Here is a 16,626-nt window from a genome sequence, read left to right as displayed (position 1 = left end):
GTCCTATGACGGGAAGTACCCATAGTGATTCATTTACGCCCGCAGCTGAACTGGTAAGGATGTGTCTGTGGCTGCGCTCCGTCTCTCCCCTCTGGTCCCTGTGTTAATTCGCATCCTGCATTTTCCACCCTAGGCTTATCCTCGGGTAAATCAGTGTTTCTGGTTTCCCAGGTAATAATTAGGTGCCTCGGCTTATACTCGGGTCGGCTTATATTCGAGTGTATACAGTAAGCTATTCAAAAGCTAGTCAGATAAAGCCAAATGTTGTATTTTCAGTTTGCCATTTGGTCATTTTGGCCTACAGTTCCAGATAGCTGTTTTTCATGGGTTGTTACTGAAACAAACAAAAAACCTCACTGCCATTGAGTCAATGCTGACGCACAGCACCCCCTGTAGGTTTCCAAGACTAACAGATTATGGGAGTAGAAGAGAACCCAATCTTTCTCCTGCAGAGCTGCTGGTTTCGAACTGACAATCATGCAGCTTGCAGCGCAACACTGAACCAACCACACCACCACCACCAGGGTTCCATTAAATTAAAGATTATTCTGACTTGAAATCGGTTAGCAGCAACTAATTTTAATACCTTCTTTGCTAACAAATACACGTAGGCCATGATAAACAAGTGGAAACCAATAATGCTAGTTTTACAAATAATATATAATATGTATCTGAAAACGGTCCCCAAGCGGCATTTGATAATATCCACAGTCTCATTACTAATAAGACATATACCTACATGGTTATTTTTTCTATGAAAGGAAAAAAATGATAATCAGCAATATAGTCAAGGTTCCACCACTGACAACTTCAGTGTACCTGCATATACTTTAATATACTAGTGATACCCCCCAGATAATGTTTTCTAAGCTATGTATTTAAATTTTTTGCATAATAACCTTACCACCTTCAAAGTACTCTCCATTACACTTAATAGACCTGTAATTCCATTCTTGGAAACATTTTTCAAGCCCATTTTTTCTTCATCTCTTCTAAGTCATCAAATCTCTGTCCTTTCATCATTGGCGGAAACAAAATTGCATGGAGCAAGGTCAGGTGAGGAAGGTGTGTGGGGCAAGAGAGGCATGCTGCTTTCTGCCCAAAAGTGGCACACAGATGGCTGCTGAGTAGGTGCATTGACATAGTGGCAAAACCAGTCCCCCGTCTGCCGCAAGTCAGACCTATTTTTGTCACACATGGTTATGCATTCATTTCAGAACCTCCAAACAGAAAGCACGATTAACAGTCTGACCTGGTGGAACAAACTCCAAATGCACTACGAGTCAACATTTTCGTCCATTCAGGAAGTTGATGGACGTCCAGAATGAGGTTTGTTATAAATCTACATTTCACCATTTTGGAAACTAGAAAACTATTCATATATTTGAGTTTTATTCCTTGTAAGCTGTCTTCAACATCACAACTTTCGGCAGCACTGTTTCCGGAGTAGGAAACAAAATTTCACAGCCACACGCAGTTCTTAAATTGGTCATCACAAAAAACAAGGTGTGAGTGAAACTGCTTTTATAAAAATCATTCACTGTGACCAAAAAGAATCTTTCCAGGTGACACCACTGGGTGCACCAACTCAGAGAGAGTTGCTTGATGCTCGCTTACCTAGCGGGAACAATGAGTGCTACTGCATGGTCCGCTATGCTCTGCACAATTCCAGTTTTTCGGGGGTACCCCTGTATATACCTTCACACTGACTTCCACATATACAAGAAAACTTCTACTAAATACTGGACTAGTTAAAATTTATAAACCCTTAGTGTGGAATAGAACCTTTAAAAATCATCTAATCCAAATGGTCTATTCTTGATGAATTTCTATTTATTCTACATCCAATGGAGTCAAGTCCTTTTCAGTTGCATTTATAATACAGAATGCTGTTAATGGTACCTACTACTACTAAATGGTGAAGCTGATAAAATGAAAAAATCATGACAAGGTCCATTCTACAATGGAAAGAATGTACAAGTAGTTAAGAGACAATGATAGTAATAATTTGATAATGTCACGGTGAAGACTGTGACAGTTGCTTTAGTCTATTACACTCAATTCTACCTTCCATATAAGATTTAAAATTTTTTAACTATTAGAGAAATGTCACAATAAATCTTAGAGCAGCAAATTCTTTTTTCTCACATGGAAAATAAGCATCCTCATGCATCCATGTAAAAGATAAAGAGTCCTTGTGATTCTTAGTCCTAAAGTAGCATCCCAGTAGTTTTCCAAGGTAGGCTTACTTAAATAAATTTAGATTCACCCTGTACCATACTCAACAACTTTGACATTCAGGAGTTACTCTGAAAACTGTGTGCAGGAATTAGAAATTTCAGTTATACACAAGCATACAACTTAATTTTAAATAAAGATTAACATTCAAATTATCTTTAAGCAGCTCTACCTTTAAAAGCATGTAATAGACACTGAAGGAAAAAATACAAATTAAACCACTACTAAAATTTTGGTCATACTGAGAATCAACAAAGCCCACATGGAAGAAGCACACCAGCCGGTGTGATCATGAGGTGTTGATGGGATCTGGCATCAGGCATCAAAGACCCAGAACAAAACAAACAAGCATATCAATGGGAATGAGGGGGATGGCAGAGTGGAGATCTAAAGCCCATCAGGAGTCACTTGAATATCCCCGCCAAAACGTCCACAAGGAAGAGAAGAGCCAGCCCGGGTCAGGATGCAGCGTATCACTGATGAAATACACAACCTTCCTCTGGTTTTTAATGCTTCTCCCCCACCCCACCCCTAGGACCCCAATTCTATCTTACAAATCTGGCTAGACCAGAACATGTATACTAGTTTAGTTAAGAGCTCACAACACAGGAACTCCAGAACAGATAAACCCCTCAGGCCCAAAAAGGGGAGTGTAAGGTTTGGGGTAGGGGAGTGAGGGAGAAGTGATCACAATGATCCAATGTATGGTTTCCCATCCCAAGGGAACGAACAGCTGAAAAGTGGGTGAAATGAGACAGCAATTAGTATAAGAAATGGGGAACATTTTTTTTATAGATTATGTAGGTGGCATGGGGAAGGGAGAAGGAAAAATGAGCTGATGCCAGGGGCGAAAGTAGAAAAAATGTTTTGAAAAAGATGACAACATATGTACAGATTTGTTTGACAGAGTGGATATATGTATGGATTATAGTAAGAGCTATAAGAGCCCCCAATAAAATGATTTAATAAAAAAAAGTTGGGGTCATAGTCAATGCTACTTTTAATGTTTATTATAATATACAGCTTCATACAATGATCCTTGATAGATACTGTGTTCATAAACCTTGATAAAAAATGCCAGTCCAAACATAACTCTCCTTTAAAAAAAAAATGCCAGTCATGCTTTAATGCTGAGATTAGTGGATCAGTAGTGGATCACATAATATCTTTTAAGACCAAGTCTATTCAGATGTGTTTTACACTTTCAGAAAACACTTCATTATGTCCCACCTAAAAGTCCTATAATAAATACCATCTTGTGTCTTAATAAATGTAATACATAATACCTGTGTAGTTTGAACATTATAATTGATATGAACTTCATGGTATCTACTGAATGAAGTATTTCCTGCACAAGACAAAACTTAATGTGAATTGGTTTAGAGAGGTAGTTTAGGCTCTATTCAATAAAAAGTTACAGGGCAGCTATTATGCACCAGAAGCTTTCAAAGGTAATTGGGATGTGAAGATTAAAAATACATGCTTTCTGCTGGCTAAGATCCTATTGCCTAATACAGAAATAAAATATTTTTAAAAGGCCATGTCTATTTAGCGTGGTAAGTTAAAATATTAAGGGAATGCAGAATAGGAGCACTATGCCCAGTCAACTTTTTTAAAAAACATAAAACCAAACTCACTGCCATCAACGCACAGTAATCCTATGTAAGGACCAAAAAAGAAAGAAAAAGCACCCAAAAAAACAAATACAGACAAGATGAAATATTTTTAAGTATAAGACCAAAAAAAATACAGAAGCGGGAATATGATAGGGTCATCTGTATATGATATGCTATAGAACTTGAGATTTTATTCCATAAGTAGCAGGAAGTCACTGACTGGAGATAGAAAATGAGTATTTCTCTAGTTGACAAATAAGAGATCATAGTCCTAGTAAGAAATGTAGAGGTCTTCACTCAAACCAAAGCTCACTGCCATAGTCAATGCCAACTCACGGTGACCCTGTCGGACAAGGCAGAACTGTCTCTGAGTTTCCAAACTGTTGTCTGTAACCACACTGTCCCCAGGGCTCCGAACCAGTGATGTGATAGAAGACACAGAACAGACCATAACAGGAATGTGTGGCTGCTTCCAAATGGAAGTGAGAAAGAGGGAGGTCAGAGCCATTCTTTTGATTCCTCGCTTTCTCAGCTGGATAAAAACATGGGATGTAAATACAAAACACAGGAAGAAGAACAGCAGCTCTTTGCTTACAGAAGGAAACGTGCTGTGGTCGTGGTACCGTCCACCTTCTTGGGCCCTTCCGATTATAGCTCTTTAACATTTTTCATATATCATGCTTTTAAAGATAAAGATAGCATCAGCTCCCAAATACTTAGCTCGCTGAAAACTAATGAAATCATTAGACCTCACGAGGAATGGAGATTAGTCTTCTGGGTCTATCAAAGTTACCTCAATTATAATCCACATCCAATTGATTCAAAATAAATGTATTAATTATGGTGGGGGGGCGGTGGTGATTCTAGGTTTCTTATCTTTTAGTACTTCAAAATAGAACACCACAGTTAGGTGATTCCATTTCAAAAGATCGCTACTTAATGTTACCTTTGAAAAACATGTGATTTGTGCCAAAATGCTGAACTTACCAGATCACATTACAATGCATTTTTTAATTTTCATACAGCCAGGAGTCTTTTCTTCTTTGCTGATTTTTTTCAATCTGTATTGTCGGATCTCTCTCACCAATGTATAAAAAGCATCCTCCACTCTCTGCATTGTAAAACACAACTTCTTTAAAGTTTGTTTCATTGGTAAGGGTAATTTATTGGGGATAACCATGTGCAAGAATCTGAAATTATGAGCTTTACCTGAGTTTTTCTTTTTAAATAGAAATGGGATTTTTAAATAAAAGCCAAGGATGTTTTAAAAAATGGACTAGAATTCTGATATTTTTCTTAAAGTAGTTTTCTTTTTAAAATTGAATTATAATATGATTTTTAAAAATTAAGACTAAGTGGGAGAAAATGGAAAACCTTAATGCATTTATTGTTGCCAATTAATGAAATTATTTTGGTTTGCTTGTCATGGACTTAATCAAAGGTTAAACTGAAGTTCGTATTTCTGTACCACTCTGAGTCTCCACTCTTAACTTGGGCAAGGGGTGGGTATAGTACAAATGGGATACATCATCTCTGATCAAATAAATTTTAAATGCAACTCAAAATAAAGCCAGGACAAGAGAATAGAATCTCCAGTTTATCCCTCAGTCATAACACTGAATCAACTATGTATCAAAAGCGTAGTTGGTAGTTTTAAATTCAACTAGGACAACGAATTGGCAAGTTAAATCTTAACTGAAATTAAACAATGGCTTAGATTTGCATGTAGAAATCATTCCTCTAATACTGTGAACACACTTCAATATTTTACGGTATATTAAATTTTACAAAGCTCAAGAGTACATTAAGAACTGCTTCAGTAGAGATGACTAACTTACATTTAAAATAAACCCTTAATTATTGATAAAAGTTACTTTCAATTAAGAAGCAGTTACTTCAGTAATGTTGAGGGCTATTGCTCCAGTTACTAACATATACCATCCGGTGACATATTTCTATTCAATCTAATAACAAAAACCATTATAGCCTAGGAAAATCTGCATCTTATTTTTAATGGGATCAATTTAACCAACTAGATCTGTGTTTCACAAAATGAGCAATTCTGCCCCTGGAGGAGGGTGGTCCTGAAATAATCCAGGTGGCTGCAAAAATCAGAGAGACACTTGACCCTGCATTATGGCTATAGCACAGAACTTTCAAATTGTGGTGGTGCTGGAAGGGGGTGTTCTGAGTAATTTTTTCCTGCAAAATACCTAGGAACTAGTTAGCTAAACAAACCAGAAGTAAAAATGATGTCTGCCAATTTTTAAAAATCATTTATATTAGTACTCAAAGTAGGTCCCTACTTGTATGTGCATAGTTCTGTTTTGTGTTTTCAATTATCTTATATTTAGCATTGATTCTCAAGAGGAAAAGAATTATTTTTACTCATGTCCTTGAAAAAGTTACATATTAGAATTTTTTATTATTAAGCAGGATAAGTAGTGTAAATCATTAAAATTACCCTTCTGAGTATATGGCCTGGCATTTAAAATTATCTCCACAAATGATTCTTTTCATATAAAAAGCAACCCAAGTTACCGAAAACATATGTTTAAAACATACATATATATACACACACACACATAACCATAAATGTAAATATATGTATAGATAACCAGGTAAAAGCTCATATTTTCTAAAAATTCTTAAGAATATAAGCTTATTCTTAATTTTTTTGTTTTCTTCAAGTTTCATAGTTAATGTAGAAGTACCAAAACATTAGCTATGAGGAGGAAATGGGGCATTGGCCCTCAACTAATTATAGAAATAAATTTTGATTACAACTTATTTCTAAAATCACTTGAATGTATTTACTTTTCAATTTTGAACATCCCCATCACCAATACCAGAATGATTTCTGTTTCCAGCAATGCAGAGAATTGGAAGTCAGTAATTTAAGAGAAGAGATCTCTACCCACCACCAAGAATTCAGTATTCATGCTTTATGTAAGGCTAAGATAATTTACACTGAGACGCTGTTATCCCAGAAGGACGTTGTCAGTTTTCACTTTCACTAGTGTGAAATTTAGTTTAGATTTTAAAGAGCCATATTTTTTTCAGACTTAAATTAGTTTTGATTTCTTGATAATATGCTTTTCTTTGTATGTACTCTGGCACTGACTTTTAGTAATAACTGCATATTATACACATTTATGAAATAGACCACTGATTACATATTACAAAATAAGTATGTTATTCTCAACAGGAAAAAATTAAAATAAATTACTATAAAAACAAAGAAAGTGTAGGATATATATATAGAGAGAGAGGGGGGGGGAACCCATTGAGACAAGTTGCTAAATGCTTAAATAGCACTAAATGATTTGCCCTTCCAAGACTAGCTTGCCATACATACTCATTTTCAAATGTCACTTATCAATCTTAAGAATACCTGGAAATATTTACATAGGAAGACAAATAAACAAGTAAGTATCTAAGTATACTTAAACAAAGAGATCTGACAACATTTTCAGTTCAACTATGACCTGAAAAGACACCCGTGAGACTAGAGTAACACATCAGTCTACATAGGAGATGGCCAACAGACAGCATTAGTCTATATCTAGCATCTTAGGGGTGCTGGTGGCACAGTGGTAAGTGCTTGGTTGCTAACAGAAAGGTCGGTAGTTCGAATCCACCAAGGTGTGACAGACTGTGGAAACCCATTAGGTCGCCAAGTTTGACTCCACCTCAATGTGTATAATCTTTTCACTAAAATATTTCATTTTAAGCAAGTATTTGTGTCTGTAGATTAGCTTATTATACACAAAAATTCTTTTAAATTTTTTGTTCCAACATCAATGTTCCAATTTATAACTTACTAGAATTCTTAGGGGAGAGTGGTAGAAGGAACAAGACGTAGTTTAAAGTCCAACTTTGCATTCCTGATTTTAAGAAATCTTGCAAACTATAGCTCACTTGGAGCACTATTAAATACATTCATGCCAGCACTTGGGAAGCTAGGTGTGCTGCAAAGCAGATGCTTTGTAATGGTTTGGCCAATATTTAACTCATAAAAAGCTAAATGAATAGCAAACCAGAGAGTTAGTCCATCACCTAAAAGTGCTAAGTTCATAAAATTAATTTCCACTATGGTGAGACCTTCAGATATCCAAAAAGCTGAAACAAGAGTATCACATAATCTAAGCACTCCACTCTGGCCATCCTTTTTACAGAACCCTTCCCACTCTGGTTTGAGCAGACTGTAAAACTGACAGCTGATTCCCATGGTATCCATTCCCAAAGGGGCCAGAAAACTGTGCCACTGACTACCCACACACTGAACTAGCAGTCCTTACGACACTGAAAACAGGGACCATGCACCGCACATCAGCAGCACAGAAAAATTTATGGGGCCCTTGGGATGTGAATTGAAATGACTGTGAAGGACATGTAATTCAGATCATATCATTAGCTTTTAAAAATTATAATCAAACATAAAAAATATGTAGCCTCCAAGCCCTATCTTTGAAAGCACTAGAGGAAAATTTCTAATGTTTAATGTCTTAAAAATTAAGTCAAATTCTGATCTACTATTATTTAATCCTGGGTGTCGTGGGCCAGCAACAGCCAACGTACAGGCCAAGTACATAGGAGGGAGGAACCATACAAGAAGAGAAAGCTTATTGTTGCACTGCTCAGAGCTCACACCAAGCTTGGGAATCTTAAAAGAATTATAAAAAAAGATGACAGCAATATGAAGTAGGTATTTCATGTGTCTACAAGCCTAAAATATTTACTTCCTGGCCCTTGAGAGAAAAAGTTAGACTTAAGAGACCTTCTTAAGCAATGTATCCTTTCTACTAACCTAAACATATGAAAGGGCTTCAAAGAGTTTGTGGGAAGACCCTGTTATCCTTTAACTTCATTTTTCCACAAACTCTTTGAAGCCCCTTTCCCTTGCAATCCTTTTTTGGCATTTGTGTTTTATGTTAAAAAATACCAAAATTCGGGGACAAAAACAAGTAGCTGCCTGGTAAAATTCAATAAAGACATTATTTAGTCCATATAAAAGAAAATTTAGAAACCTAGTAAGAAATTAGCAGCAAATAATATACTCCGCAGAAAGCAAGGTTTCAAATTTTATTTATGAAACTAGAAATGTAAAATTTATAGTCTCTAATATTTCATTTTATAAGTATTACAACTATTGGAAATAGCTCTTTAAAGTCTTCTGAAAGCATGCAGATAGCAAATTAATTTCCACAAAGGAAATAGAATAAAACTTTTTGAAGACAAATTCATTTCTAAAGTAAATCAACTTCTATTTAATAATGAGAAGAAAAAGATCAAAAGTTAAATATCTAAGCAGCATAAATTACATAAAAGACATCAACAAAACGAGAGATAATTATGAGAGGTTAAGTGCCAGAAAGTTAGGAATTACAAGTATTCTTTGATATTATATTCTTCTACATTTTAATTAGATGATCCACATAAAGGTCTATAAGGCAAAATTTCTTTAAATTACCCCACTTCCATCTCATACACCCTACATACATTTTCAAAACGCGTACCACTAAATAATACCACAAAGCATTATGACACCTACAAAAATCTACTTTCAAAGCAAGGTAGTTTACTATTTAACTATGATGTATGCCAAGAATTAGTACCTAGGAAATAACGGTTCAAGGAAAGATGATGGCTGTTCTAGGCTCTTACCAAATGAGAAGCGGAGGACTACATTGTGGGAAGAGGAGAAAGATTCTCTTTCAGTGTTCTGAACCTTGGTAGTGCAACAGGTCAGCATTTAATACTAACCAAAGGGTTAGCAGTTGTCATCCACTTAGTGGCTCTGAAGGGTTGGCAGCTGTAATACCCTGAAGAGCTCCCTAAGAGAAAGATTTAGTGATCTGTTCCCCTTAAGACTCTTCCGGGTTATAGGTTAGCAAGCCTTCCGGGGACATTCTTCTGGGACATACGGAGCCGAGGAGAGTCAAAACTGGACTCATCAGCACTCACCAACAGTCACTGCCTTTTAACTCAGATGGTGGTCTCTGCACCCATGTCAGCATCACCGACGAGTTTAATAGAAATGCAGCATCTCAGAGAGCAACCCAGATCGGCTGAACCAGAATCTGGATTTTAGTAAGCTGCTCAAGTTGATGGAGTGCTTTTTAAAGTGTCAGAAGCACTGCTTAAGACTGTTCGCTGCTGCGTGAAATGTAAATGAATATATGCGCGGATCTCAAGGCATCTTCTGAAAGCTAGAGCTAATAAAACTACAGCACAGCATTTATAGCACGGTCTAGGTAGTAAGCCTGCAGACGTCTTCTCTAAAGGTCTCTCAATTTTACAGATAAAAATGTTTTACAACAATAGTAGGGGAAATATATTAAGCTATATTAAAATCATGCTTTCTGAGCACCTCTTCTCAGGAACTCAGAATACTGGTCAGAAAGACCACTAAAACGGCAAAAACAAAAAAAAATCAGACTTCTTCCCAGTCTTTGGGACTTGGAAATAAATATGGATGAAATCTCAATCCATTTAATAGAATTCACATTCTTTTTTAAAAAACTATAAATTGTTAGTAAAATTACTATGAAGATATTTGTACTATAAAATGATCAAACAATAGAAATTGAGTTTTTAAATTTCAGAACTCCTACAACAGAACTTGTCGTCGCATGTGTTACCACACTGGTGCACCTAAGCAGAGGTGCACAGGAACATCCCCATGGAATACAGAAATATATAATAGCGGAATGGTAAAATGTTTACTTACAGCCTTACATAATTCAATGAAAGTCCTCAATATCTACTTTTAACTGTTTAATAAGTTATGCATGGACTTTTTAACATTATATTAGAAAAAGTAAATTCCAAAAAGTCCGTTTTCTGGGCTCACAGCAACACGTACCCAGTAAAGCCTCAAACAAATGCTCACTTTCTGTGGAGCATAAACTGATCAAGCTCCTATTAGAAGCAAGTCGTATTCCATCACAAGGTTGCATATTCTTTCCTAGGATTTTCCCCCTATAGTATCAATTGAAATTATTTTTACTTAGAAAGCTACCTTTAAAATAAGATAACCTTTAAACAAAACTCATTGTCCACTTGGCATTAATTTTTGTCCTAAAAATTTAGTGAGGGAGGATTTCTATTTACCTCCTGAATATTTTCTTACTTTAGTTAAAAACTTCTTCCAAAAATAAACACATCATTTAAAAATATTCTGTTAAAGTAAAATTCTTCATAGAGATACTAGAAAACCTAACCTAAAAATATAACACAATGCTCTTAAAAGCACTTCTAAAATAGGAAACCCAAAATTTGTTGCCCAGTTCTTTGCCTCTCTATATACTTATGACAGTAAAAACACCCACTAACACTTCTTGAATTCTGAATGTAAGGTGTTGGGCAGAGGTTAAGAGGAAAAAAACAAATCCAAAGGAAGTATCATGAGTACTGAATCAAGAAGTGCTACCTCGTCATATACTTAAGCTAAGATTTACCAAATAAATATTTCCGTTTCTCATAATAGAAAGAAAAACTGATAAATCACACCATATAATCATTTATGATTCATTTATTAATGTCTTGCCCTAACCCCATAATGATGCTTTTAGAAAATGTATTAGTAACTCATGATTAATGATTGAAATCAATCAATTAAAAAAATGTATCTGTTAACAGTTTTACTTACCTGTCTTGTCTTTGCTGATGTTTCAATAAAAGGAATTCCGTAACTTCTTGCTAAGTCCTGAGCCTGTTTCGTGTCTACTGTTCTAGAAGGCAAATCACACTTATTTCCTACTAGGACCATGGGTACATCTTCAGAGTCTTTAACTCTTTTTATTTGTTCTCTGTGGGGAAAAAAGTTACAGCAGATATGAGTGACTCAAAAACCTTCCACCAATTCTCCACAACTTTTGATAAAATTTGGTTGAAGGAAAATATAAATTGCCTAGTTTCCATCATACTAAGCTTTCTTTGCTTGTCTTCCAGATCTAATCATATTTTCTCCACCTTAGAGACAGATTTTATTACATATTCTTAATAGATCAAATACTAAAGAAATACAGTAAAACGACAATAGGTTCACATGCAGGTCGGTCACAATGATAAAGCAAAATATTCAAAATATTTTTGCCTAAATTAAAATATAGATAATCTTGAAAATATATCCTCTACTCTTGTTAAACCGTAGCTCTAATTTTTAAGTATTTTATGAAAATATGAATTATAACATTAACATAATTTTAACTTCTGTCAGAAAAGGGTACCAAGGGAAAGATTTTGGTTTCTATGTGAACAGTACTGAATTCATTTTGCTGTTTATTGCGAAAAGTATACTTATGTGGCTGCTAATTTTTAATAAGATGTGCACAAAATCTAATTCTGGAAGGAAACGTTATTTTCACCATTTTAGGTGAATTTCAAAGATGTAGCATAAAGGAAAACAAAGATGTAGCATAAAAGGAAAGGCAGGACTCTGATTCGGTTCCTCTACTTATTAACCAATATATGTACACATACTAATCTATGAGGAGTCCAGGGAGCCATGAATTATGGGCCAGGCATTGAGCTTCTAATCACAAGGCCAGCTGTTTGAACCCACAGGCTGCTCCATGGAGACAGATAAGGCTGTCTGCGTTCACAGATATTTGAAACCCAAAAGAACAGTTCAATTCTGTCCTACTGAGTTGTTGGTTTTAATCAACTTGAAGGCAATGAGTTTGGTTTTTCAGTTTTATACTAATCTATCCAAAAATGACCATCCACACAAATTTCTTTCTCTCCATTACTACAGCATAAAGATACTATTTGTTTTTAAAATATAGTCAGTTTTATGCATATTTGTTATATTCTTTAAAATCAGTACTCTACTTATTCAGGTTTTTTAAAACAACTTTTGGATTAAAAAAATAACCTATTTGGATATTCATCCAATTCCAAGAAATTTTACCCCAAATATACTTCATTATTTCTATGGTTATTTGAGTAGTATGATCTCAAAAATCTCCTTATATTTATTACATTTAATTGTAAGACTGATATTAGAAAGGTCAAAGTCTCTTTTCTCTAGCATCGTCAAAAACACAAGGTGTCTTAGAGTCCAACAGATCTAAGGTTCAAGCCCAGCCTCACCACTTCAACTCTATATAATAAGACAAATCACTCAGCTGCTCTAATCCTTAAGAACTTTAACATACTCTGGGAACCTTACTTTTAGCACTAAAATTATTTTTGAATTTAAATTAGGCAACATGTGGATTCATAGTTTTTGGGAAAATTGAAATTAAGATAAAATGTATCCACCAACTTTTTGAAGCCCTCTCATTACATGCACAGTGCTCAGCACTCCTTACTCCCCATCTTCCCAATCCTTTCTCTGCACTTCCAAAATTAGGGAATTGCTTTTATTAGGGAGAACATGACTGTTTGGAACATATGTCCTTAACCAGGACTTCATATCAAAATTACCTAGGCTCTTCCTAAAACTATCTATTACTAAGTAAGGTCATATAAATTAGAATCCCCTAAAAGAATCTCAACTTGAATATTTGATTACTCTTGGTAAAGAATTACTCTATTATAGAATAAAGTCAATACACATTTTAAAATTATTTTAAAGCAATTCTTGCTTAAATTCCGTATCGGTTCTGTTTGTTACATGGATATTTTTGCTCAACCTATTAAGACATTTACTTCAAATAACATACAAGTAGTCCATACAATAATTGGAGATTTTCAATATTCCAAAATTACCAAATCTCTCAATTCTTGGATGTTATTTTTGCAAACCAACCTCGACTTCTACTTTTTTTTAATTTTAGATCATGGTTTTTTTTTAAATAATTCAATCATTTTACTAGGGGCTTGTACAACTCATCACAATCCACACATACATCCATGTGTCAAGCACATATGTACATTTGTTGCCATCATCATTCTCAAAACATTTGCGTTCTACTTGAGCCCTTGGTATCAGCTCCTCATTTTTCCCCTGGCTCATGTTTTAAATGGCTCACTAGGTTTCAACCCACCTATAATGGTGAATATCTTCAAAGGATTTAGTATTATTTATGGCAAATACACAAAGAAAGCCCTCCCCAGTCCTCATGTACTGGTCCCTCATTGCACTGTATTCCTCTTGACCTGCTGTGTCGAGAATGTCCAAGAGACAGGTTTCTCCATCAATTACTACTTGTTTCCTGTAGGAATCCTGAGAAGGGAGAAACACAGATGGGATTATTATACTGCACCTTTTACTTTTAGAATGCTCTTCTGCAGAGATCCAACAATACAAGTGCACATATTAAGAAGTAAAGGAAGAGGGCTTGCGATAGCTACAAAGGAAAGTAAATAATAACAAAAATAACAGGCTTAGTTGACAAAAAGAAAAAAAAATCAGTCAATTTACAAATAGCTTAGTTTTACATAAATAATGCACAAGTTATGCATGTTTTGCCAGCCAGGCAAACCCTGCTCGTGCGATTTTCCTGTGTGGGTTCTGGGCATCGCATGTTTTGGCGGGCTGTTTATGTGAGCGCCTGCTTACACAAATACAGACTATGGCAAGTGCCAGGCATCTGTGTTACTAATGGCCAAACGAGTACATGAAAGAATGATCAAGATTCTAATATGCTCTGAAACCCTGTGGCCAGTATCTACAGTCAGTCAAACAGTATAGCCATGTATACATCACAACTGTCCCATCTGCGAATTCAGAGGGAACGCCAGTACAAGAAGAAAACGCCGGAGGAGTAGCGCAAGACCACGCAACTATTAGGCTGAGTAAAGGCGGGGCTAACTTCAATGCAATCTTGAAAACTGGGTTCTCCAGATCTGAGTGATACTGAGTAATACTCAAAGATTCTATCCACCCTCCATCAAACAAGCATCAAGAAAGCAAAGCTAGGGGACTGGTGCAGTGTGACATCATAGAATAAGACAGAGGAGGTGACTGGTTTTAAATACAAACAAAAGAACCTAATACTGTTCCTCACATGAGCAGAAGTAAAATGCCTTAGTTCATGAAATTCTTAAAAGATTACCCCATCGTAAAGAGTATGGTCACTAAAAATAGCTTTGAAAAGTATGCCCAGTATGTGACAAGAAAGACATTTATAGCAAAATCACAATAAAACGAATACATATACGTAAAAATGTATCACTTGACTCTAAATCGACCCCATGGCACTGAGGCTTTTTTTTGGGGGGGGGGGGGCGGAGAGTGTTTTGAAAGACATTTGGTATCTGGTCATATATACAAGGGGGCTTCAAAGAGTGGAGAAATTCCATTTTTTTCACAAATTTTTTTGAAGCTCCTCCATATGACAAAATGTTAACACTGACCATATCTTTGATGGAGGTAATAAAGAGAGAAAATTTATCTCTTACTTATCTTTCAAACAAACTGGTCGTTTCCAAGTTGTCTACTATAAAATATTAGTTCTTTGCCCAGTGGGGGGATATATATATATGCATATATATTTTTTAAACAAGAAACTCTTTAACAAAGATATGAACATGATTGATACTTCAAGATTTTAGACTATTCGTTTAATTAACTACTTGAAAGAACTTACAAATTACAGTCTTTAATCCAAACCTTCTGCCATCAACTTGATTCTGACTATATGTCACTATGCACCTATAGTTTAGGATCACTCTGTTACCCAGGTGTGGATACTGGATGACGTAAAATAGATCAACCCAGGCTCACTCTACCTAGAGCTCTCATTTCACATTCTTGACTTCACAATACTAATTGAGTAAATTAAGAGTTGATAAATTTCCTTATTCTTTAGAGCTAAAACTTTCCGCCAATGATAAAATGAAGAGACTACAAAGATTCTGGGGCCACACAGTCTACATAAAAACATAAAGCACGGCTGTGGGATTACTCAACATCTGTTCATATGTAAAGCCTTCAAGATGTACCTCAATAAAGTCCCTTTGGCCAGGGCTTGGCGCCCCAACATTCTCTACTGGAAAACACCCCATGCCAACAAACAGTCCTTGAACTGTTTTTCTTTCTTGTTTTGTTTTGTCATTGGTTTGTTGTTGTTTTATTTTGTTGCTTGGTTTTGCTCCGTCTTGTTTTTGTGCATGTTATTGTCTCCGCAGGTCTGTCTAAATAAGATAGCCCGGATGAACAATCTGGAGAAGAAAACAATGGGGCTGACAGTTCTAGGGGGATATGGGAGTGGAGGAGGTGAGGGGAAAGGTAGTGGTATTAACAAACCCAGGGACAAGGGAACAATAAGTGATCCAAATTGGTGGTGAGGAGGGTGTAGGAGGTCTGATAGGGCATGATCAAGGGTAATGTAACCAAGAGCAATTACTGAAACCCAAATGAAGGCTGAGCATGATAGTGGGGCAAGAGGAAAATAAAAGGAAATAGAGGAAAGAGCTAAAAGGCAAAGAGCATTTATAGAGGTCTAAATAAAGGCATGTATATACGTAAATATATATACGAGGATGGGGAAACAGATCTATGTGCATATATTTATAGGTTTAGTATTAAGGTAGCAGATGGACATTTAGGCCTCCACTCAAGAATTCCCTCAATGCAAGAATACTTTGTTCTATTAAACTGGCATTCTATGATGCTCACCTTCCTGACACAATCACTTAAGATAAAGCGGATGAATAAGCAAATGTGGTGAAGAAAGGTGATGGTGCCCAGCTATCAAAAGATATAGTGTCTGGGGTCTTAAAGGCTTGAAGGTAAACAAGTGGCCATCTAGCTCAGAAGCAACAGAGCCCACATGGATGAAACACACCAGCCTGTGCGATCATGAGGAGTTGAAGG

General features: G+C 35.9%; 1 protein-coding gene across 3 annotated transcripts in view; it reads right to left on the bottom strand.

Moving 5' to 3' along the window:
• The window catches only part of KRAS (KRAS proto-oncogene, GTPase), a 38,363-nt gene that overhangs the window by 6,869 nt on the left and 14,868 nt on the right, over positions 1 to 16,626 (bottom strand). The window contains exons 3-6 of one of the 3 annotated variants that reach the window (XM_075551979.1): positions 13,853 to 14,031; positions 11,509 to 11,668; positions 4,850 to 4,965; position 4,197 (exon numbers count right to left, since the gene is read on the bottom strand). In XM_075551979.1, coding sequence (XP_075408094.1) covers position 4,197; positions 4,850 to 4,965; positions 11,509 to 11,668; positions 13,853 to 14,031 — 456 coding nt within the window. Of the gene's footprint in view, positions 1 to 4,196; positions 4,198 to 4,830; positions 4,966 to 11,508; positions 11,669 to 13,852; positions 14,032 to 16,626 lie in introns of those variants that run through there. The other 2 variants (XM_075551977.1, XM_075551978.1) reach the window with 2 other exon arrangements.

This window comes from Tenrec ecaudatus, chromosome 6 (assembly GCF_050624435.1).
Source record: "Tenrec ecaudatus isolate mTenEca1 chromosome 6, mTenEca1.hap1, whole genome shotgun sequence".
NCBI classification, from domain to species: Eukaryota; Metazoa; Chordata; class Mammalia; order Afrosoricida; family Tenrecidae; genus Tenrec; species Tenrec ecaudatus.
Note: the sequence above shows the minus strand (reverse complement) of the source record. Positions and strands in the feature narration are given on the sequence as shown.